Source organism: Mustela nivalis (genome assembly GCF_964662115.1).
Source record: "Mustela nivalis genome assembly, chromosome: 8".
Classification (NCBI taxonomy): Eukaryota; Metazoa; Chordata; class Mammalia; order Carnivora; family Mustelidae; genus Mustela; species Mustela nivalis.
The window spans coordinates 29,625,583-29,648,895 of NC_139027.1; the positions used below are offsets into that span (position 1 = coordinate 29,625,583).

The following is a 23,313-nucleotide window of genomic DNA, read 5'->3' on the forward strand; positions in this document are numbered from 1 at the left end:
GCCTCCCCATTATCTACATTCTCGTTCAGAACTGTACACTTGTTACAACTAATGAACCTACACAGACACATCATAATCACAAAGTTCAGGGTTAACGTAATGATTCCCTCTAGTGTTGTACATTCTTAGGGTTTGGACAAATGTATAATGACAGGTTACATCATTTTATTTTATCGAGTATTTTCCTTGCCTTAAAAATTCTGTGTTCTTTCTGCTGATCCATGCCTACCTGCCTGCTGCCCCCACCCCTTATTCTTCACTGTCTCCATAGTTTTGCTTTTTCCAGATGTCATAGCTGGAATTATAGAGTATACAGCCTTTTCACACTGGCTTCTTTTCCTTAGTAATATGCACTTAAGATTCCTTCCTATCTTTTCATAGCTCACTGCTGTTTAGTACTGAATAATATTCCGTCGTCTGGATGTATGTACTACGGTTTGTCAATTCACTTACTGAAGGACATCCTGTTGCTTCCAAGTTTTGGCAATTATGAATAAAGCTATCGTAATCATCCATATTCAGGTTTTTGTGTGGACCTAAGTTTTCATATCCTTTGGGTAAAGACCAAGGCATGCAACTGCCAAATCATATGGTGAAAGTATGTTGGGTTTTGTAAGAAGCCGTCAAACTGTCTTCCAACGCGTCCATAGCATTTTGCATTCCCACCAACAATGAATGAAAGTTTGCATTGCTCTATCTACATCCTTGCCAGCCTTTGGTGCTGTCAGTGTTCAGGTTCTGGCCATTCCAATCCGTATGTAGTGGCATTCCACTGCTCTTTTAATGTGCATTTCCCTGATGACGTAGGATATGGAACGCCTTTTCATGTGCTTATCTGCCATCTGTGTATCTTCTTTGGTGAGGTATGTGTTAAGGTTTTTGATTCATTTATTAATTGGGCTGTTTCCTTACTGTTGAATTTTAAGAGTTCTTTGTATATTTTGGAGAAGTCTTTCATCAGATATCTCTTTTACAAATATTTTCTCCTAGTCTGTGTTTGCCTCATTCTCTCAACACTGTCTTTTACAGAGCAAAAGCTTTTAACCGTAATGAAGTCTATCTTATCAATTATTTCTTTCACAGATTTTGTATTTGGTGATGTATCCCCAGATACTTTCTGAATCTCTATTGCTCTACTAGTTTGTAAAAATATTCCAAAGTTCTGCCTTTTGAAAACTCTTTACAAATGTAACTACAGTTCTAGTGTACAAAAATGCCTTAATATAGATCTCGTTCTTATTTCGATTTTAAAAATGCATAAAGTAAAGCACATAACAAAGTTTCACTACCGTATTACAATGTCTGTGATTACTGACCAGGGTGTCCCTGCTGCTGTAATGGACCATCCACCCTTCCTTCACCATCGTGCTGCTCTTCCTCTTCGTGTGCTTGATGGACTGTACAACCCTCATTAGCGGAATATTACTGCTTGTGGATGGACTAAAAAACATTTAGAGTTCATGATAAAATATTGATCATTTCAATTTTTTAAAAAAATCACATAATACTTTAAACTCACCAGCCCTTTTTAGGATAATTGAGCTTATAATTTTTCAAAATACCTTATAGAAATAGCTTAAGAGAATAATCCAATTATGTTGACACACAGTTGATTTATAAAAGACTAAGATAACACTATAAGCCCTCATATTTTTTGATGGGTCAGAACACAAAACAATGCACAGAGCAGAAAGAATTCTCCCTAACTGCAAGATATGAAGCCTGGGAGAGGGTCGGAGCCCTTAGATAAAGGCTTCAAACTTTTTACCACAACCTCATTTGGGATTGCTGTTGAGAAAGCTGCTTTTGCCCTAGGCAGCAAGGTTAATTAGTAAATTCATAATAAGGTTAAAAAGTAAGTATATCTACAACCAAATTTACATGGTTCAAAGGTCAAATTCCATTATTCATGTTGTTAGCAAAAAGTATTTCTAGCAGAAGACACTGAAAGTCAAATGTTTACAGATAACAATTAAGAAAATACAAATAATAAATAATGCACCAGTCAAATCAGGTAATACTGAAACATGGGCCAGGAACAGCATAGCTAGAGGAAAAGAACAATCTGGGGCATAAATGTGAAAACACATGGTTTTTCAATTTCAGTTAAATATTTTCTCTTAAATTATGAAGTATTCATGATTAGAAGCTATTTGAGTTCTCTGGATAGTCTCCAAACTCAGACATGTGAGATTGATAAATGATCCACTTTCTCTAGATACCTCCTGGTTGCCACTGAAAAACAAAACCTGCCAAAATATTAACATTTCATTACAAAGTAGTACATCCTATAAAGCTGTATACATAGAAAAACTAAATTTCTATAAACGTAAGGGGATATTTACAAGCTTAATAATCCAATAGCATTACAAAGTGCTAATAGCCTAATTAACCACTCCCAAATTCATCACCATCATCTTTGTGCAACATCTGTAGGTAAACATTCGTACTGGTGTTTCAAACACTCAGCAATCTACCTCTACGAAGAAACTGGTTGCTTTAACTGTCAGTTAATTCTGACACCTTGTGGTGGCTGCTCCACCATGAGAGATCACATCTAGACTACATTTAAATAAAGTGTTTTTCTCTTCAGGAAAACAAAGATTCTCACACATTCCTATGTTGAGTGGATGGCAAGAGTGATATAATTTCTTTCAGAAATCCTGTGGTGCATGTAAAAGAATTACCAACAATTTAAATCGATTTTAAATTACACTTTAGGGTCCATTTAAAGAGATTCTTTCTCAAGGGAGCACCTGTACTGAGCCTGCATCAGGCGGCAGCTCCTGGCACACCCACGCACATGCATACCTGATTGTTTTCACAGCTTCCTCATCTCTTTCTACATCAAGGTCAGACGGATCCAAGAAGAACATTTTATCTTCTGGAGGAGATGGCTCTTCTGTGTCATCCAAGCCCCGGCTACCATCACTGTTCATGTCACTGCTATCAATATCCATTGGTATATCTGTATCTGCTCCCAGACTGGAAGGTTCTGGCAAAATTTTAAATGAATTCAGAGTTTTTTATTAATGGGAGAGCAATACGTCTGAAGAGAAAGAGTTTCTAAAATGTGAGAAAAAAAGCTTTAAAACGCTTAATGAAAATCTAGGAAAATATCTTTATGATTCAAGACAAAGTAGTACTTGAGAAAGACATAAAATTCACATACCATAAAACAGAAAATTAATTTAATTAATTAGAATTTAAACCTCTATATGTCAAAAGATACTAAAAGCAAAGTAAAAGATTAGCCAACACTACTGTATGTTGGGTTGAGTGGTTTTCCACAAATGTCCAAGGCAATTTGTTAGAGAAAGAATAAGCAGAATGTTCAAAAACTGGTGCTAGTACAACGGGGTAATTACATGCACAAAGGTGAAACTGGACATCTTTTTTAAACCAAATATAAAAAGTGGATCACAGGTCTAAATGTAAGAACTAGCCCTATAAAATTCTTAGAAGAAAACACAAGAGTCAATCTTTGTGACCTTGGGTTATCCTAAGCCTTCTGATAGAACACCAAAAACCTAAATGATTAAAAAAAATAAGTTGGACTTGATTTTGTGCTGCAAATGATACCTCAAGAAAGTAAAAAGACAGCCCAGAGAAGAGGAAAAGTATTTACATATATCAGAGACCTCTATCTCAAATATTTAAAGAACACTTACAACTCAATAATAAACAAATGACCAGTTAAAAAGGCAAAAAACAGGAATAATAGATATTCTTCAAAGCAGATGTAAAAATGGCCCACAGACATGTGAACTGATGTGTCTATCAATTAGCCATCAGCAAAATGCAAATCAAAACGACAATGAGCTATCACTTCACTCACTAGGACGGCAACAGCCAAAATGATGGACAAGAACAAGTGGGGGTGAGCATATGGAAGAATCTGAATCCTCACACGCGCTGGCGAGACTGTAAAATATATAGCTGCTCGGGGAAACAGTCTGGCAGTCCTCCTCCAAATGTTAAACACAGAGTTATCATATGACTCAACAATTCCACAACCAGATATCTGCCCAAGTGAAATAAAAACATATGTCCACAGAAACTCTACTCAAATGTTCTTAGCAGTATTCACCACAGCCCCAAAGTGGATACAACTCAAATGTCCATCAGCTGATAAATAAAATGTAGTATATTCATGCACAGGAATGTTATTCCTGACAAAGCAGAAGGTAGTATTGTTACAACATGGATGAACCCTGAAAACATGAAGCTATACGAGACAACACCAGACCCAAAAGACTACACGTGATATGATTTCATTTATATGAAATGTCTAGAACAGAAAGACCCACAGAGATACAAAGTTGATGGCAGCTGCCAAGAGCTGGTGGGGAAGAGTGAGGAGTGACTACTAGAGTGTATGCAGTTTCTTTTCAGGGTGATGAAAATGTCCCACCATTGGACTGTAATGACAGCTGCCTAACTTTGTGAATAAACCAAATGTGTGAAGTACAAAAATTATCTCAATAAAGCTACTTTAAAAAAAAAAAAGCCACAACTGAGAGAAGGTATTTGTGTCAATTATAACTGACAAAGAATTATTAGGTACAATTATCAACAACTCCCTGCAAATCAATAACAAATACAAAAATGGACAAAACATGTGAACAGGTTATTTACAGGGGAAAAACCCCTAAGTAACCAGTCAACATACGAAAGATGTGCAAACTCATTAGTATACAAATGTACTATAAAATCAATATGAATAATATTTGATACCCATTTGTCAAACAGTAGAAAAGTACAAAAAGATACAAACATAAATCTAGAGAAGACTTTGGTTCTATAGAAAAACTACACTTATTCATTTATTTCGCAAATGAGAAAACCAACCACGTTATCAATGGTGTTAAACAGCAACCATAAAAATCATGCCATTAAAGAAAAAGTTAAAGTCTTAAGAAATTTAATTTCTGTTCCTTATGCTTCTCCTCTTATAAAACTTGTATTTAATTTTTACCGGTCATGTAAATGTTAAAGAAAAATTATGCTTAGTATCATTTCTTCTTCCTTCCAAAAAGGTAATCACTACAATTAGTGTAATTTTGAAAAGAGAAAAACAAAACAAAACAAAACAACAGCAGGCAAGGGTGTCTAAGGAAAGACAGAGAGACAGAGAGAGAGAGAGTGAGGCAGTATAATGTGTTCTAATGACTGTGGACTCGGGGGCACCAGATCATGTGGGTTCGAATCCCAACTCTAAGTTTTGGCTACATTTCTCCGGCAAGTTATTTAATGTCTTTGTGCCTAAGTTTACTTATCTGTAAGTACTTAATTCAAAGGGCTGTTCTTAGGTTTAAATGTCAATATATGTAAAGAGTGTGGAACAGGGCCTGGTACACAGAGGCAGTCAGTAAGTACTAGAACTATGAAAACTTCTAGGGACAGCAGCAGGCTGTTAAAGTCTCTTTTGTCTAAGACGGAAGAGAACATGCAGCACAACTGGCAATATGAGACTACAAAGTGGTAGGTGGTTAAAGGAAAAATGGGAAGGCATAATGACTAATAAAAGTGTACCGTTATTAAATAAAAAAAAGTCAAAGTTAAGAAACAAAGTAAACAAAACAAAATATGCAAATATAACCTTATACAAAGATAATACACAAAAGAATTATGACCTTTTCTGATCTTTTATGGAAATTAAGAATTTTACCTCCATTGAAAGTAACCTCTCCAAGGCAGTCTCTTGGTACTTTTGATGCACAGCGTTTATGGCAGTTGAATTTACAATCTGAAATCAAGTTTTTGATTGATTAATTTATGTAATATGTCAGGCAGTATCAGATATGGTTAGACACTTTTTAAAGTTTTCCTTTACTAAGAACTCAAGTCTGGGAATAAAGGTCTGTTTTCAAATTCTGATGCCACCTCTTAACAGGTATTATAACTCCTCAGGGCTCAGTTTATTTTTTGTTTTAAATTTCAGCTAGTTAATACAGTGTAATAGGAGTTTCAAGTATGCAATATAGTGATTCAACAGTTCATACATCACAAATGCCCTCCTTAATCCCCATTACCTAGTTCACCCCACCACCACAACCCCCACCACTCATAACCATCAGTTTGTTCTCTATAGTTAAGTGTCTGTTTCTTGGTTTGTTCCCTTTTCTCTGCTCATTTTTATTTCTTAAATTCTGCATGAGTGAAATCATATGTTATTTGTCTTTCTCTGACTGACCTTATTCCACTTAGTATGAATTCTCTCTAGCTCCATCTAGCAAGTGGCCACATTTTTTATGGTTGATTAATATTCAGTGTGTGTGTGTGTGTGTGTGTGTGTGTGTGTGTGTGTGTGTAAGTACATACACACTACATCTTTATCCATTCATCAATTGATGGACACTTGGGCTGTTTCCATAAATTGACTATTATAAATAATGCTTCTATAAACATCAGGGTGCACACAGCCCTCTGAATTAGTAGTTTTGTATTCCTTGGGTAAATACCTAGTAATGGAATTGCTGGATCACATTTTTAACTTTCACATTTTTAACTTTTAACTCTTTTAAATTTTTTGAGGAAACGCCATACAGTTTTCCAGAGTGGCTGTACCAGTTTGCATTCTCACCCCTCAAGGTGCAGAGTTTCCCTTTCACCACAACCTCGACAACACCTGTTGTTTCTTGTGTTGTTGATTTTAGCTATTCTGACAGGTGTGAGGTGATAACTCATTGTAGTTTTGATTTTCAGGTTTGTGATTAGTGATGTTGAGCATCTTCTCATGTTGTCTGTTAAGCATCTGTATGTCTTCTTTGGAAAAATATCTATTCGGGTCTCCCGCCCATTTTTAATTGCATTATTCATTTTTTGGGGTGTTGAATTGTATTAAGTACTTATATACTTTGGGTACTAACTCCTTATGGGGTACATCATTTGTGAATATCTTCTCTCATTCCATAGGTTGCTGCCTTTTGGTTTTGCTGATTGTTTCCTTTGCTGTGCAGAGCTTTTTATTTGATGTAGTCTTAATAGTTTATTTTTACTTTTGTTTCCTTTGCCTCAGGAGACACATCTAAAAAAAGTTGCTACGGCTGATGTCAGACATTACTGCCTGACATCTATGGTTTCAGGTCTCACATTTAGGTCTTTAGTCCACTTTGAGTTTATTTTTTGTGTCTGGTGAAAGAGAATGGTCTAATTTTCCCAACACCATTTGTTAAAGAGACTTTTACCCATTGAATATTCTTTCCTGTTTTGTGATGATTAACTGACCATAGAGTTGTGGGCTCATTTCAGGGTTTTCTATTCTGTTCCACTGATCTATCACCATTGACTGGCAGGGAAGAGAAATCACACCAGTCAGCTCCTATGTTGCCAGAGAGGTCTCTCATAAATGCTGCCTCTCAGGGGCAGGCTCTGAGAACAAATAATCTCCTCACTGTGTGTCCCAGGCACTCTTCAGACCACTGTTTCCACACTGTGTGTCCCTGGGATTGTTTGCCTGCTTCTCCAGGAGCAGCCCTGATGCCTCCAGATTCCCTGATGTCTCTAGACTCTCTTGGAGTCCAGTCCACTGACACTTAAAACTTCTGGCTTAAAGCCCCTCTGGCTGCAAGAACCCATCTTGCGTTCCAAGCCAATGGATGGGAAAACATTTTTGCTGTGTGTTCCTGAGTGCTCTTCTCTTGCCCCTGTGACCATGGGTCCTCTCTCTTCGGCAGCAACGGGCATGCATTTCTCTAAACCAGATCCTGCACTTCCTGCCTTCACTGCGGCCTCTATTCTACATTCAGTTGTGGAGTTTGTTCTACTATTCTTCAGGGAGATTTCTGGAGTATTTAGGATGCTTTGATAGTTAGGTAGCTATATTCAAGGGATGAGTCGAGTTTAGGTTCCTCCTACTCTGCCACCATCTTCCCCACTTCTACCATGGCTCAGTTTATCTCTTTAATGAAGCTAACACTATTCATATGACACATTGCCCAAATGTTGCTGGCAGCACCAGGTTTCCTTCCCTTACCTCACATTCATCTTTCCATGTTCCCCTTAAAGAGTTTCTCAGGCTGACTACTTTTCCAATATATGTCAAGCACTTACTCTTGAGTTCCTTATTAGTGAGGGCTGGTGCATATGCAGAAAAGAGACTGAGATTCTACAAGCTTTTTTTAGGAATTAATAAGGGCTTTCCCATACAGCCTTATATGGAAGGACTGTGCTTCTCATGCACAGGATCACTCACCATTATGAATGGTTCTCTTCAGCCTGCAAGAACTTCAGAGTTGATAGCACTGCAGATGAGTGTCTGGTATAAGCTGTTCAATACTACCCTTAACTCAGTAGTTCTCAAACTGTGGTTCTCAGACCAGCAGCATCAGCATTATTAAGAACTTGTCAGAAATGCAAATTCTTGTGCCCCACTCCACACCTATTATATCAGCAGCTCTGGGAGTAGGGCTGAGAAATGTGTTTTAATAAGTATTTTTAAGGTGACACCAAAATTGAGACCAATGCTATAACTATTGTCTATTACCACCTTCCACCTTAGAAATACACCTATCAGCAAATTCTAGATAAAACTAATTCCAAGTCCTGACTCAGAATGATCTTTTAATCCTTGTGACTCAAGAAAATTCTGGGTATCATACCAATGGCATAAGAAAAAGTCCCATGATTACTAATTTGGTGGATGACAAAACTTGTATTAAATAACACTGTCTTTTTAAATGAAATGCCCTAGAAAAATTGATGTATGGTATTAATATATTCCATATATCTTAAATAACTGATGTGCTTTTTATCTCATGAGGTTTTACAAATTGTGACAATAACAAAACTTCTATTTTCCCTTTGAAAATGCAGAGTCAAATCTGTGTCCTATCTGAGCAAGTATGTACCTTCAAATGGCAGGCATTATTATTTCTCTGTACTCCTACTCATCATGGTTTGGTTTTTTTTTTTAGATTTTATTTAAATTTAAGTTAGTTAACATATAGGTGATTCATCAGTTGCATATAACACCCAGTGCTCCTTACATCAAGTGCCCTCCTGCCTACTCATGTTTTTATTAACTTATGTTTTCTTGTATTAAGCTGCCTTAAAGTTTTAATATAACAAAGAAGAAAACAAACAGGTGAATGAATGAATGAATACTGCTCTTAAAGCTCTGTTTTCTCAAATGATTCAGAGTAACTGTTTAAATCTTTCTTAGCTTGACAAGGTGAATGAAAATGACTCTTTTACTTTTTTTTTTTTTTTAAGATTTTATTTATTTATTTGAGAGACAGCATACAAGAGAAGTAGAGGGGGAGATTCCCTGATGAACAAGGCCCCTGATGCAGGGCTAGATGCCAGGACCCTGAGATCCTGACCTGAGTCAAAGGGCAGACACTTACCCAACTGAGCCACTGAAGCTTTTAAATATCTTAAAAGCTACTTTTTAAGTACTTTAATTTAAATTACAAAAATATAGAAATCACTGAAATAAGTCATTCTTTTGGATTTATAATTAAAATAGCTTAGCTATATAAAAATATATGTATTTCTGAACCAATATAAACACAAAACATTATTCTTTTAGAATTCCAAGAAATTAAACCAATAACCTGGTGCAGAGTTAACTGGTTTTATTTCAAAATTCATTACTCTACATATTTATTTTAGGTCCTCTATAAAATACTGTACTGCACTGCATATGGTTCTAGAATGTTTCTGTTCTGCTCAACAGAGCAACATTATTTACAACCTTTACTAAGATTATCTCTTGGCTAGAATTTGCACATCTGTTATTAATGTTCTTTCCCAAAACATTCCTTAGTGACTGCTTGCCAATACACTTTGGTGTTGATATTTTAAGGTATTAATTTATATATTAACTCATACTCAAAGTAAGCTGTTGAAATAAAATTTCAACATTTAATTATGCCTGCCTGATATTTATTAAATACCTGGCAACAAAGGCACAACATGTTCTCTATCTGATGTTCTCCTATGTTGCCAAGAGAAGTTTTCTTATATACTTGAGTTAAATTTATGTAATTACTCTACTCTGTGTTATAAATAGGTTGGTTTATTGCTACAAAGACCTCAACTCTAATGTTTTATTTAGATAAAACTATGTAATTCAACTCCACAACTACATCTATTATATAAAAAGTATGATACCAAGAACTGTTAAAATAATCACATAAAAAATAAGTACATAGGATGACAGGCTACTTATATTGCATACTGGCTCAATAATTAATAAGACATTTTAAACTCTACTTTGGCTTAAACTCTACTTTTGGTTTTCACTATATTGTATAGCACTGTTGTTAAGAAGATATGAGACAAAAAGGTAAAATCATCTTTAAAAAGCATAAAATATTACACAACTACAAGAAAATATATTCCATTATTCTATTGAAAACCTGGTTCATTAAGAGATGTTTTTAGAGTACTTTGATAGTGTTCTGGGTTTTATTCCAAATATGGACAATCCCTTTCACAATTTCAGTGGCTTCTACTATAGTCTTCCTATTTCAGTGTGATAACAATTTGGAGTAACAGTTTTGGTACAGGTCTCCTAGCTACATAATTAAAACAAAAACAATAAAACTCTTGTAATAGGTTTGTGTGTATGAATATTTAAAGGAAAGAGGAAAGCATTATTTTATATTTTGGGAAGCATCTGGCTCTGAAATCAGAAAGACTTAAGCTCAAATATCTGCTTACCTTCTTACTAACTATCCTATATTGGCTCGTGTTAAGCAACCATATCTTATAGATCCAAATTCTAGTTTTTCTGTTTACATCCTAACTTTCTGCAGCATAATTCCTGGCACATAGTACATTTACTGCAGAGAGCAGTTGTTAATAAATAAATATGTATGTGTGGGCAGGCATGTATTATCTTTTTTTTTTTTGACAGAGACAGACATAGTGAGAGAGGAAACACAAGTAGGGGGAGTGGGAGAGGGAGAAGCAGGCTTCCCGCCTCGCAGAGAGCCTGATGCAGGGTTCGATCCCAGGACCCCGGGATCACGACCTGAGCTGAAGGCAGACGTTTAACAACTGAGCCACCCAGGCGCCCCTGTATTGTCCTTTTCAAGTTAACAACTAGGAAACCAATTTCTTTGCCTAATGCTTCTGAAATAAATATTTTGAACCAAATTTGCTACTGAAAATATATAAATTGTACTTAAGAAAAACAACCAATCCTACCTTTACACTGCATTCCTTGGCGAAAGAGGCCTTTCAGTAACCGCTTGCAGTACTGACATATTGTGGGACGGGTGTAAGAGTGAACAGCAAATGTGTGTGGAACTTTGACTCTGCACATTACCATCTTTTCCATCCAGATTGGGCGACCACTCCAAGAAGGAATTCTCTTACTTGGTTCTTGGTGAACATGTGACTAAAACATGAGTAATTTTCGTAAGTATAAGTCAAAATTAAAAACACAGTATTAAGAGCAGGATTTGACCACAAAAGTCATTTACATTGGACATTAAAGCCAAGAATCTAAAAATGCACATCTCAGCAGTTTCCTCTGGAAGCTTAACTTACCAACACTTGAATGTGAACACTGTGGATTTTTTGTTATTGTTTATGTTAAAAAAAAAAGTTTTCCTCTTCACATATGTATATTTACTGTAAACTACTTTTGCTAGGCACATACCACATTTTACAGATAAAAAACAAAAGCCTTAGAACGAACTTATGACATATTTAAATCCCTTGAAAAACATTACCAAGAAATTAATCATAGGAAAACTAAATTCAGAAAGTGTTATTATTACTCATGTTGAATTACTGAACATGTCTGAAAATATTTTGAAACAAATCTTGGTTTTTCAAATTTATTTTTATAAATTCTAAAATATGTTTGTTAAAAACTTTAGTTTAATTAATGATGATTAAAAAAATGGCAGATACAAATTAGCCAAAACAACATTAGCCCCAGGACTTATGCTTTAGGAGGTTCCTTCATATTTAACTATTTTCTAGTTATTTGGGCCTTTTCCCCTAGATAAGCAAAAAGGAATATTAAAGGTGTTGATTAAAAATTTTTGTATAACTTGAGGGATAACTAGATATTTGTATCTATATATACAAAAGAAATAAATTAAATTACAGGCCAGTTCAATATGGCCCATGCCATTCACTCAACTTTCACTGATTATTATATTATAGGCCCAACCTGACACTTTGTATCACAGAAGCAAAAATGAATTAAGTACAGTCCATGTTCTCAAGCACAAAATACCTAACAACCATCTAGATGCATTATACATTTTGCTGTAGCTGCTTGCACCTTCACTGCCAGAACTGAGGTCCTGAGATCTTTCTTATGCCTTCCATAACTAGTCGTATCTGTAGCTCAGAGAAGTTGAATCAGTCTACGAAGGTATGTCCAACTAATAAAAGCAAAAGAAGCCAGAAGCAACTAAGAGACAGAAGTGTATGAAAGAAGTGAAGGGAAGATGAGGGAAATAAAGGCTTTTTGGAAGAAAGCAGGAAGGCAGAAAAGAAGAATAAAGGACATACGAATGGAGGAAAGCATTATAAAAAAGTACATAAATATAGTCTCTGGTGGATGGTTTTTCACTAATGTGTTGCCACAAAAGTTCTAAAATAAATTATGAAGCAGTTTAATATAAAACCCAAGCCAAACTTGCTTGCCTGCTTCAGCTCCCCAAGGTCTCCTGCTCTGGTCTGGCTCACCCTTCTATCAGGCAGCCAGGTACAGAGCACCTTCGGCAAAATAAGCACCATAGTGATCCTGCAAAGCTAATCAAGAAGCCAGTAAGAACCAGAAACAGATGTTGTAGGCTTTTGTTCATCCCTGGGTCCTTATTCTCAACACTCTTTTCTTGCTCTTGCTTCTACCAGTTTTGGTTTGTCTCAAGTTTCAAACATACAAGACGGAATAAGATTGATTTTACCAGTCATCATCAAATACATAGGATACCCTGGCAAGGTAGAACTTTCCTAACAGATCCCTTCATATGCCAATGGCCAGCTGGTGACTCATTCATTGCCTTTTGTCAGATCCTCCTGGGACTGAGTATTAGGGACATGGTACACACATGGGACTGTGGTTGTAGCAGCCACCTAATCTTTCATGTCTAGAAAAACAGTAGTTTAAATATGAAAAACGAGGCTCTAAGATTAATATTACTAAGTCCTAGTATCAAAATCAAGATCTAGCCCTCAATCTTCTACATAGAAGTCCAGTGATTCTTAATCTTTCCCCAACTCAACATACCTGGGCATATGCTACAATCTCATTAATGACTGTGGTTTACCACTCTGTGGAATGAGGAAGGCAGGAAAGGTATGGAAGACTGAACCAGAATTTGGAGGAAGGAGGGCACTGGTAAAATTACCTGGAGTATTTGGTGAAAATACTTGGCACTGAGATTAGAGTAACTAGAGTTGAGTGAAAGTTCTTCTCTTGCCTTGCTTTAATGGTCCCTCTTTACAGACTATTAAATTCTTATTAATGTGTACCAAGAAATTCTCTAAAAGTGATCAAATTATTTCCACAGTGTGAGTTTCAACTAATATTTGCTGAAGTGAACATTTGCTCACAAAAACTTTGTAACAATGTTGCCAACTCTATATTAGGTGCAATAATGAAGGCAATCAAAGCAAGTAACGGGGCAATTCCCTAATTATATATCTTTCACTTTGGAATATTATTCAATGAAAAAAATACCCCCACTTTTATGCATACAATTAGCCCCAACAGTTGCTTTCTACCTTGATTCTGTCCTGTCTTGGCCCCTTGGGCATTTGCCCAATGTGCTGCTAGGAATGTTCCCCTTTCTCTCATCTCCAAATAGCCATCATTCAATTCTTGTCTCTCCAACCATAGAGGTCCTGTTGGAACCAAAATCAGTGAAAAGCCTATCTTCTTGTGCTCCTCCCTCTCTTTACTTGCTTCCCTTTAGACTGATTGCAGATACTCTAACAGAAACTGCCTTCATACATGTAAATGAGGGGGGTATAGCTCAGTGGTAGAGCATTTGACTGCATACATGTAAATGAGGACAACCTCAGAGTCAGATTCAGAAGTTTTTATTCCCAACTGGCCTTTTCCAAGCTTATATCAGGGGTCAGTAAAGGTTAATATTGTGACCACTCAGAAACTTTCCTTCCCCATTCCTCATCTAAAAAATGAAGATAGGAGCTGCCTACCTTCTAGGACTGTCATGAAGATGACATGAGAAAATACAAGTACAGCATCCAGCATGAAGCCTGCCACACAGAATTTAGGAGGCTCTCACCACGTGGCAATCTGGAGTTAGTTCTTCTCTCACTTTGGTTCAGATCAAGGTTGCACTCATTTCCTCATTGCTATCTCCTCTACTCCTTTAGAGTGTCCTCTTTTTCTACTCTCCCTTCCCTCCAATTTTCTTCTGTGAGCCCTTCTTTTACTGTACCTTTTTCCTTTTTAAGACTGAATGCTTGGGACTGATAAAAGAAACTTTTGAGAAATGATTTCTACTCATTATGAAATACTCTGCACAACCTAACCAACACAAACATATCACTCTATTTTCTTCTACTTCCCTAAGGAATTTTCATCTTCAGGATAAAATATAAACTAATGAATTAAAACTTAATACATTATTCATTTGCTCTGTCCTGCTATTTCTTTTTTTTTTTTTTTAAGATTTTATTTATTTATTTGACAGACAGAGATCACAAGTAGGCAGAGAAGCAGGCAGAGAGAGAGGGGGAAGAGGATCCCTGCTGAGCAGAGAGCCCGATGCGGGGTTCGATCCCAGGACCCTGGGATCATGACCTGAGCCGAAGGCAGAGGCCCAACCCACTGAGGCACCCAGGCGCCCCTGTCCTGCTATTTCTTAATCTAGTATTACTCATCTGGGGTAGCTGGCATCTCAGCATCATTTGTGGGACTCTTAAAAAAAAAAATCTCTATCCTACGGACCTCACTCCTAAGTTCCTATGCAGTTCATCTATAAAATGTACTAACTTTTCAATTACCAGACTTTCCCCAAACTCTTGCATCTGTTTATAATAACACTTTGCTCTCAGTTCGTTGTACCATAGCATTCTTGTTTTCTAAGGTAAACACCTCACATCAGGGCTAAACAACATGGGAACATGGGATTTTTGTGAAAGAACTTCAGATGCTTTTATTCTGATGCCTCAGTATAGCAAAATCTTGTGACTAGGATATCAGGACAATAGCCCAAAGGCTTGATTTTGCCATTAATTTATGGAAGACCAAGGAGGTTACAGAAACAACTAAATTATAAGACTGCAACTTATATATTGCAACTAAATTATGATCTACGGATGGAGGTCACTTTAAGTACTAGCAAATGAATAAGCAAGTTATTTTTTCTTCCCTGATCTACTATCTTACTCTTCAGAGGTATGATATATTAGGAAAAAAAATCAATAACCTACAAATAATCTGATCTGGATTTAATTCTAATGTTGCTTACCAATTTGCTCTGTGACTTGAGTCAAGTTACTACTTGACCATTATGAGTCTCAACTGTCTCATTATGTACACATCTATTAAGATATCTCACTGGAGTATTGTGTGGATCGATATGTTCATTCATTCCTCACTGAATACTTACTAATTACAAAGTATTGTGCTGGGCATGGTAGGGCACACAAACACATGAGCACTATCTTTTCTAAACAGATCATAAATTCCTTGAGGACACTATGATATTAATTAGAATGTTATACATACCATTAGCAAGGTTTGAAAAGTGGTTTGGCATTCAGCAAATAAAATAACTTCTAGGTAAGGGAAAAAATCCAGGAAAGGCAGCTGTTGAGCTAGATCTGGAAAAAGCATGTAGGAGGGACACCAATAGAAGCAAAGGTAGAGGGAGCAATGGTGTGTTCAGGGAATGTTGAATAGAACAGCCTGCTGGGGTGGGGGGAAGAACAGAATGTTGGAAATAGAGGATGTATAAAGGCTTCCTAGTGGGGAGTGATATAATCAAAGTTGTATATGAAGCTATAGTGAAATAAAATGATCAGGCTCTTGTAAGATGAAGTGAAGTATGGGAACCAGAAGCTAGACACTGGTAAGGAGGCTAATGCAGTGGTCCAAGTGATAATGTAGTCCCAAAGTAGATAAAAGGCAATTCATTACTACTAGTAAACTCTGTCTCCAGTAAGATGTGTTAAGTTTTTCAAGTGTAGGAATGTGAGTAGTCTTTAGTACATAATTTATATTCTGGGATGATGTCATATATCCTTTAGAAACATAAGGAATAAGTAGTAAAATGCTCTTTTATTGCCTTAAAATACATACCTCTTCTGTGGGAAGGGCTACATATTCAGTCTGTATAAGTCTTGGAACTGAGAGGCCAGGTCCTGGCAGAGACACATTTGATAGACGTCTCTTTCTTACTCCACTGCAATTATTTGGAATCTTGAAGGCACATCGTTTATGATAATTTAATCCACAGCCTAAATATATTTTAAAGGTAAAAAAAAATAATAGATCAAAGAAACTTTAGGGACGCCTGGGTGGCTCAGTCATTAAGTGCCTGCATTCAGCTCAAGTCATGACTGCAGGGTCGTGGGATCGAGCCCCACATCAGGCTCCATGCTTAGTGGGGATTTGCTTCTCCTTTTCCTGCTGCTCCCCAAGCTTGTACATGTACTCTCTCTGACGAATAAATAAAATCTTTAAAAAAAAAATTTAATTTTAATATATACATATTTATATATTAAAGTTTTAATTATATAATTTTAATTATAATATATAATAGATTTATATACATGATTATAAAAGTATATTTATAATATATAATTAAATATAACTTTAATTATAAAGATTTTATAATATATTTATATATAATTTATATATTATAAATTATAGTTTATGATGTATTTATATAATTATAATTATAAGAATTTTAAACAATTTTATAGTAATAATTTTTAATAATTTTATGACTATAAATACATATTTATAGTACATAAAGTATGTTACATAAAAAATACATGCTTCTTTTATTTAATTTCTTTTCTTTGGCAGCAATAGTTATCCTAGATGACAAGCTAAGTGAAGCCAAAAAATTCAATATGAATTATTGGGCTCCACATGACTAACTGAATCAGAAATTCTGGGGATGGGTCCCAGCAAAGTATGCTTTAACAAGTCCTTGTGGTGATTCTGATACGTGGCCAAGTTTGAGAACAACTAACTTAAACACCAGCAAACTGTGGACTGTATACTAAACCATCCCCATGACATGTGAAAGTTATAAGAAATCCAAATTTCAGTGTTCATAATTCATTTTATTGAAATGCAGCATACTCCTCTTTTCTTTACATCTTGTTTATAGATAGCTTTCAGGGCACACAAGCAGAGTTAAGTAGTTGTGGCAGAGACTCTTAGCCAACAAAACTTAAAATATTTAGTTTCTGGCCCTTTACAGAGAAACTTTAATGATTCTCCACCTTAAATACTTAAGAGGACTCAGAAATGTGCACCTGCCTCTTGTGACAGTTTTAATTCAGAAAAACAGATCTGTCCAATTCTAAACCCTAGTTACCACCTAGTCACCAACAAGGATCTTTTTTTTTTTTTTTTAAGATTTTATTTATCAGAGAGAGAAAGCACGTGCATGTGCACACATGCACAAGGCTGGGGAGGGGCAAAGAAAGAGGGAGAAGCAAATTCCCTGTCAAACAGGGAGCCCAATGCAGGGTGGGATCCCAGGACCCCGAGTTAATGATCTGAGAGGAAGGCAGACACTTAACTGACTGAACCACCCAGGCACCCCAATCTTATTCTTTCATTAATGATTAGAAAATGCAGATACAAAATCCTATTTTAATGGTACAAAAACTTAGAACACATACCTTCACACTTCAGTCCTTGACGTACCAATCCCCAGAGCATCTCACCACAATAATCACAAAAAGTGGGAGCTTTATAAGAATGTACGTACAGAGTATGTGGACGAATCTGGAAGTCTTCTACTGTAGCCAAAGCTTTTTAAAAAGAAAAGTAGCCAAATAAGCCCTACATTTGTAATTGCAATGAGATTAAGAACACTGACCATATTCATTTGTGTCAAAGTACACAGAATCTTTTTTCTCTGAAAGCTTCATTTATCATAAAAAATAATTTATCTTCAGCATTTAATATTGTGGTTTTCAAACTATTTTAGGAAGTTCATCAACTCCAAATAACTTGAGCTCTAAAACTAGGTCTGCAGGTAGGTATTTCAACCTCCAAAAACATATTTAACATAGTGGCAAGATCACAAATAGTTGGTAGGTCTGTTTTTACAATTAAAAACTGTCTAATTTATAACACACTGGGAAACAGAACATTAAAGTAAAAAAAGGGGGGGGGCAAAAAGTAAAAAACGTAAAACTCGTGGAAACTATGGAACTTAATCTCAATGGTAAACACTCTGAGTTCCAACTTAGAATCTCAACATAAGTTTTCTGTCTTCTCAACAGTCCTAGAAGTTAAGAAAAAGAGACTCCCCTCCTCTCTGTGAGCAACTGAACAAGTAGACACACCCACCGGTAGCCATTCTCTCACCTCCACCTGTAAGTCATTAGTGGATATCCCTGTGTTCTGATGGGCCTGATGAAGGGTCCAGAGCAAAGAAGGAACAGATATGAGTATGACCTCCAGGGAGGACAAGGAGTAAAGCCCTCCTGGAGTGGAGAGAAAGACAGGGATTGGGAAATTTACACATGACGGGGTGATGGTGCAGATGCATGATTAATGGAGGGGCCAGATGAATGCAAAGGATCAAGGACCAATAAGGAAAGGTGTTGATAGGAAGGATCTCAAGAACAGGTACAGAGATGAGTCTGAGAAGTGGAAAAAATGGCGTCAGGAGTCTGCACTCTTGGCTGGCTTTCCTTTTTTTCTTCCCTTTCTGTCTTTTCTCTCTCCTTCTCTCCCTCCCTCCTTTCCTGTCAAACAAGAATTTCTGCAGGACTACTAGGTGCATTCGTTGTTCTTTTACATTCCCCGCCAACAGTCCGGGCCATCTGCTGCTGGATGAGGTCAGAAATAGAAGGAGCTAAGGAACGACAAATGGCAAGAGTGGATGAAGGGGAAAGGAGGGAGGTAAGAAAATGCCCACTGAGGACACACAGGGAAGGAGCAATACTGAAATCATGGGAACAATCAGTATCACAGTTTCCTCTTCCACATCTTCATTATTTCTTCTTCTCCTTTAATTTCTGAACCCCAATTCTCTTCTTCTATGCTCTTCACAGAAATGGGGAAAATGAAATTGAATTTCAGTATAATTATTTTATTTCTTTGATTCAGAAGTATATTCCTCTTCCAGTTCCAATGATAATTCCCTTAGCTTAGGAACATTCAGAAAAACAATTCAGGGCTTATTTTCCTACTTTCTCATCTGTGACATAAACTTCCTGATGGGAAAACTCACATGGTCACCATTATTATAGATGAAAGAAGTAAAGTAACTGTAGCACAAAGACTAACTGAACATAGCATTTAGTAGAAAAAATAAGATTCGTTCAAAAAAATAAAAAATAAAAGGAGTTATTTACTTACCTGAAAGAACAACTTCTACTAGGTCTCCTTCATGTATTTCATCTGCTGAGGTAATCAGCTGCAAAATATTTTCTGAGTTCATGTCATGGCGAAAGAGAAGAATTTTGTCATACATGCCAAAGAATCCACACTCTGGAAACTACAGGAGAAGAGTCCTATATCAGCATACCCATAGGTTTCCATTTTTATGAGTAAATGTCTCAATCTTATAAAAGAACCTTACCTGTGGTTTTTAGCCTAACACTGCTAACAATTCTATTAATATCTAAAAGATCAACCATGGATTCAAGCATCCTTGGTTCATTTTCAAGTTCAAAAATATAACAGTAGGGGCTCCCAGGTGGCTCAGTGGGTTAAGTCTCTGCCTTGAACTCAGGTCATGGTCTCAGGGTCCTGGGATCAAGCCCTGCATTGGGATCTCTGCTCAGCAGGGAGCCTGCTTCCCCCCACCCTCTGCCTGCCTACTTGTGATCTGTCAAATAAATAAACAAAATCTTAAAAAAAAAACAAACCCAAAACAAAAATACAACAGTAAACTTAAATACAATTATTTTTTTAAGCACATGTCTCTTAGAAACATAGAATTTCCTCTTTCAGTTATTGATGGAGACTATAATCTTGAATTTAACTGCTACTCTATATTACATTGCCTGAGATATGCAGTCTTTCTTGTCCTCTAGAACTGAGCTTCCTCTACAGCTACTAGCCACATGCAGCTAAATTAAAATTAGTTAAAATTAAATAAAATGAAAAGTTCAGCTCCTCAGTCACTCTGACCACACTGCATGCACTTAATCACCACCCTAGCTACTGACTTGTCTATCATTTTGGACTATGCAGATATAGAACACTTTCATCATCACTTTAAACTCTACTGAACGAACCTAGTAGATTAATAATTCCCAAACTACCGTCACAAAAGTATCAATTCCAAAATTTTTGACAAATACACCTATGGCCTCTAGCATCTAATACTTTCTTTACCACTGTAATTACAAGTACATGATTTTTATGGTAACTTTCTTTTTACTATTTTTTTAAAAAATATGTGTATTTAGTTGAGAGGGAAAGAGGGAGGAAGGGAGAGAGCACAGAAGTGGGAGGTACAGACAGGGAGAAAAATTAACAAGCCGATTCTGCACTGAGCATGGAGCCCGACACGGGGCTTGATCCCAGTACCCTGAGATCATGACCTGAGCCAAAATCAAGAGTTGGACGCTTAACTGACTGCAACACTCAGGTGCCCTGGTAACTTTTTAAAAAACCTTTGACCAGAACAGGAGACTTAGAGATCTGTTCACATGTCCTATGTATATTATTTCAAGGCTTCTACACTTTGTGACTACAGAGCTGACACTGTGGGTATTGGCATACCACTAAAATATGAAGGTATGAACTCTAACAGTTTTTATAGTTAATAAAGTTATTTAAGAGAAAATTTTAAATACCTGCCTTACAAAATAACTTTAATTTCTAAATCAAGATCAAGATCATCTAAAACACCAGAGCCCTGAGAAATGCTGCTCCAGGTATTTCAATTTTCTTAAGTTTATCTCAGATTTGGATACCCTCCATTGACTTATTTGGCTCCTCAGAGAATATCCTTTGATGTACTATACAGTAAGTCACTAGCCTGCACTGAATGGCTTGATACGTATGTCACACTAAACCATAACTGCATTTATTGCAGGGATGTTGGCTGAGGATATGTTCACTTACTTCAAGAATGGTAGCCCTTCTCCGTGAGGATTCATAAAAGGAATTTCTCTGGTTGGTTCTATAATATAAACAATCTGATCATCCAATTAATCGTGTTTTCTGTTTACTTCACTCACTGGGAAAAGCAAAAGCAAAGCTAAATTTGTGGCCCACTTCTAAGATGAGTTTAGGATCTTACAAGCATGTGTTTTAGGTGGAAATGTCTTCTTATCTTCTGAACTTCATTTTCCCATTAAAAATAGGTATATGTCTACAAAGGTCTAAATTTTATTGGAAAATTATTAAAATAAAAAAATTAGAAACAATGATTTAATTAGAAATTTGAGTCGATTTGAATTTTTTTAAACCTGAGTAAATTATGAAAAAGCACAGAAATATTTGGAGTTATTATAATATCCTACTTTCAACTGAGTTACCAATAATACTAACAAAACTTTATAATACGCTTTAAATATATATCTAACAGTGTAACAATTTTCAATTGAAAAGCTAGGGAGTAAAAATACAGAATCAAAAAAATATTTTTATTACATTTTAAAGTTTGAAATGAAAATTTTATAAAATTTTATTAAGTATTATCAAATTAGAAAACATTTAATAGGAATAAAGCATCTCCATAAATTAGTTGCAACAGTTCTTATGTATTAAGAACTTAAGTATTAATAAAGAAAAGTTTCCAGGGCGCCTGGGTGGCTCAGTCTGTCAAGCAGCTGCCTTCAGCCCAGGTCATGATCCCAGGGTCCTGGGATCAAGCCCAGTATCCCAGTATCGGGCTCACTGCTTGGCAGGTGCCTGCTTTTCTCTTTCCCTCTGCTTGCCACTCCCCCTGCTTGTTCACTTTCACTCATCCATGAACAAAATCTTAAAAAAAAAAAAAAAAAAAAAAATCCACATTCCATCCTTATATAAAAATGCCTAACAAGGGATGCCTGGGTGGCACAGTTGGTTTAGTGTCTGTCTGTAGCTCAGGTCATGATCCCAGAGTCCTGGGATCAACCCTCTCCCCCTGCCCCTCCCCCTGCTCCTGTTCACACTCTCTCTCTCTCAAATAAATAAAATCTTAAAAAAAAATTTTTTTTTGTATGAATAAAACTCATTTTAAAAGTTCCACATTTTTTTTTTTATGTCTTCTGAGTGCAAGGCATTGTTCCCATGGTATGTAAAGTTAAGGCAGACCTCCCCTCCCAGGAGTTTACAATCTAGTAGGAAGATGGTAATAAAACAAATCAATAACATGGTAAAGGAAATACCAAAAATGAAAAATAAATAAAATTCTAGAAGAAGGGAAAAAAACTTTAACCGGGAATGTGGAATGTCACTGAAACAGTGATCAAAAAGGGAAGCAAGTTTCCATGGGCAGAAAGTGAAAGTGGAAGTACAAAGGTCGTAGTTGAGAAAACACACAAATGGAAGAAAGTTAAGTGGACCCCTGTGACTGAAGAACAAGGCAAGGGCTGGGGTAGGAAGAGGACGAAAATGCACACAGGAGCACCATGGAGACTATACTTAAGAAAGAAACTTGGGAGTCATCAGAATGGGGCACAGGCATTGCCACCTACTAACTACAGCACCTTAGATAAGCTGCTTAACCTCCCTATGCTGTTTCTTGTCTATAAATTTGGAGTAACAGCAGTACTGGCTTTATGTATTTAATGACATAAAGTAGTACCATGATCAGTAAATACGAGTGGTTCTTTTTATCTTACATCTGAAAGGGGAGAGACAAAAAATCCCAGAGCAAGGCAGTGACGTGATCAAACCTGTATCTTAAAAAGATAATGCTGACATGTAGTAGGGACTGAAACAGGAAGAGACTAGAGCAAGCTCCTAAAGAAGGCTGAAGCTATTGGTCAGTAAAGAGGTAGCAGGGTCTGGATTATTCAGTGAGGAGATGGAAAGGAAGACAAGAAGGAACACTTCTCTCTCAAATCTATCTTTGGTAAATTACATGGATCATTAGTATTGTTTTGACCAAGCCAGAAGTCGCGATAACTAAAGAGCTAAATAAACACATTAATGAAAGAAGAAAACATCAAAAAATGTGTGGCTGGGGCGCCTGGGTGGCTCAGTGGGTTGAGCCGCTG

At 36.5% G+C, this 23,313-nt stretch overlaps 1 protein-coding gene across 4 annotated transcripts in view; it reads right to left on the reverse strand.

Moving 5' to 3' along the window:
• Positions 1–23,313, reverse strand: part of PRKD3 (protein kinase D3) — an 82,375-nt gene that overhangs the window by 24,446 nt on the left and 34,616 nt on the right. For all 4 annotated transcript variants that reach the window (XM_082745654.1, XM_082745656.1, XM_082745655.1 and 1 more), the window contains 7 exons: positions 19,511–19,649; positions 17,818–17,949; positions 16,256–16,413; positions 11,161–11,353; positions 5,672–5,749; positions 2,812–2,995; positions 1,317–1,440 (listed from right to left, as the gene is read on the reverse strand). In XM_082745654.1, coding sequence (XP_082601780.1) covers positions 1,317–1,440; positions 2,812–2,995; positions 5,672–5,749; positions 11,161–11,353; positions 16,256–16,413; positions 17,818–17,949; positions 19,511–19,649 — 1,008 coding nt within the window. The remainder of the gene's footprint in view (positions 1–1,316; positions 1,441–2,811; positions 2,996–5,671; positions 5,750–11,160; positions 11,354–16,255; positions 16,414–17,817; positions 17,950–19,510; positions 19,650–23,313) is intronic.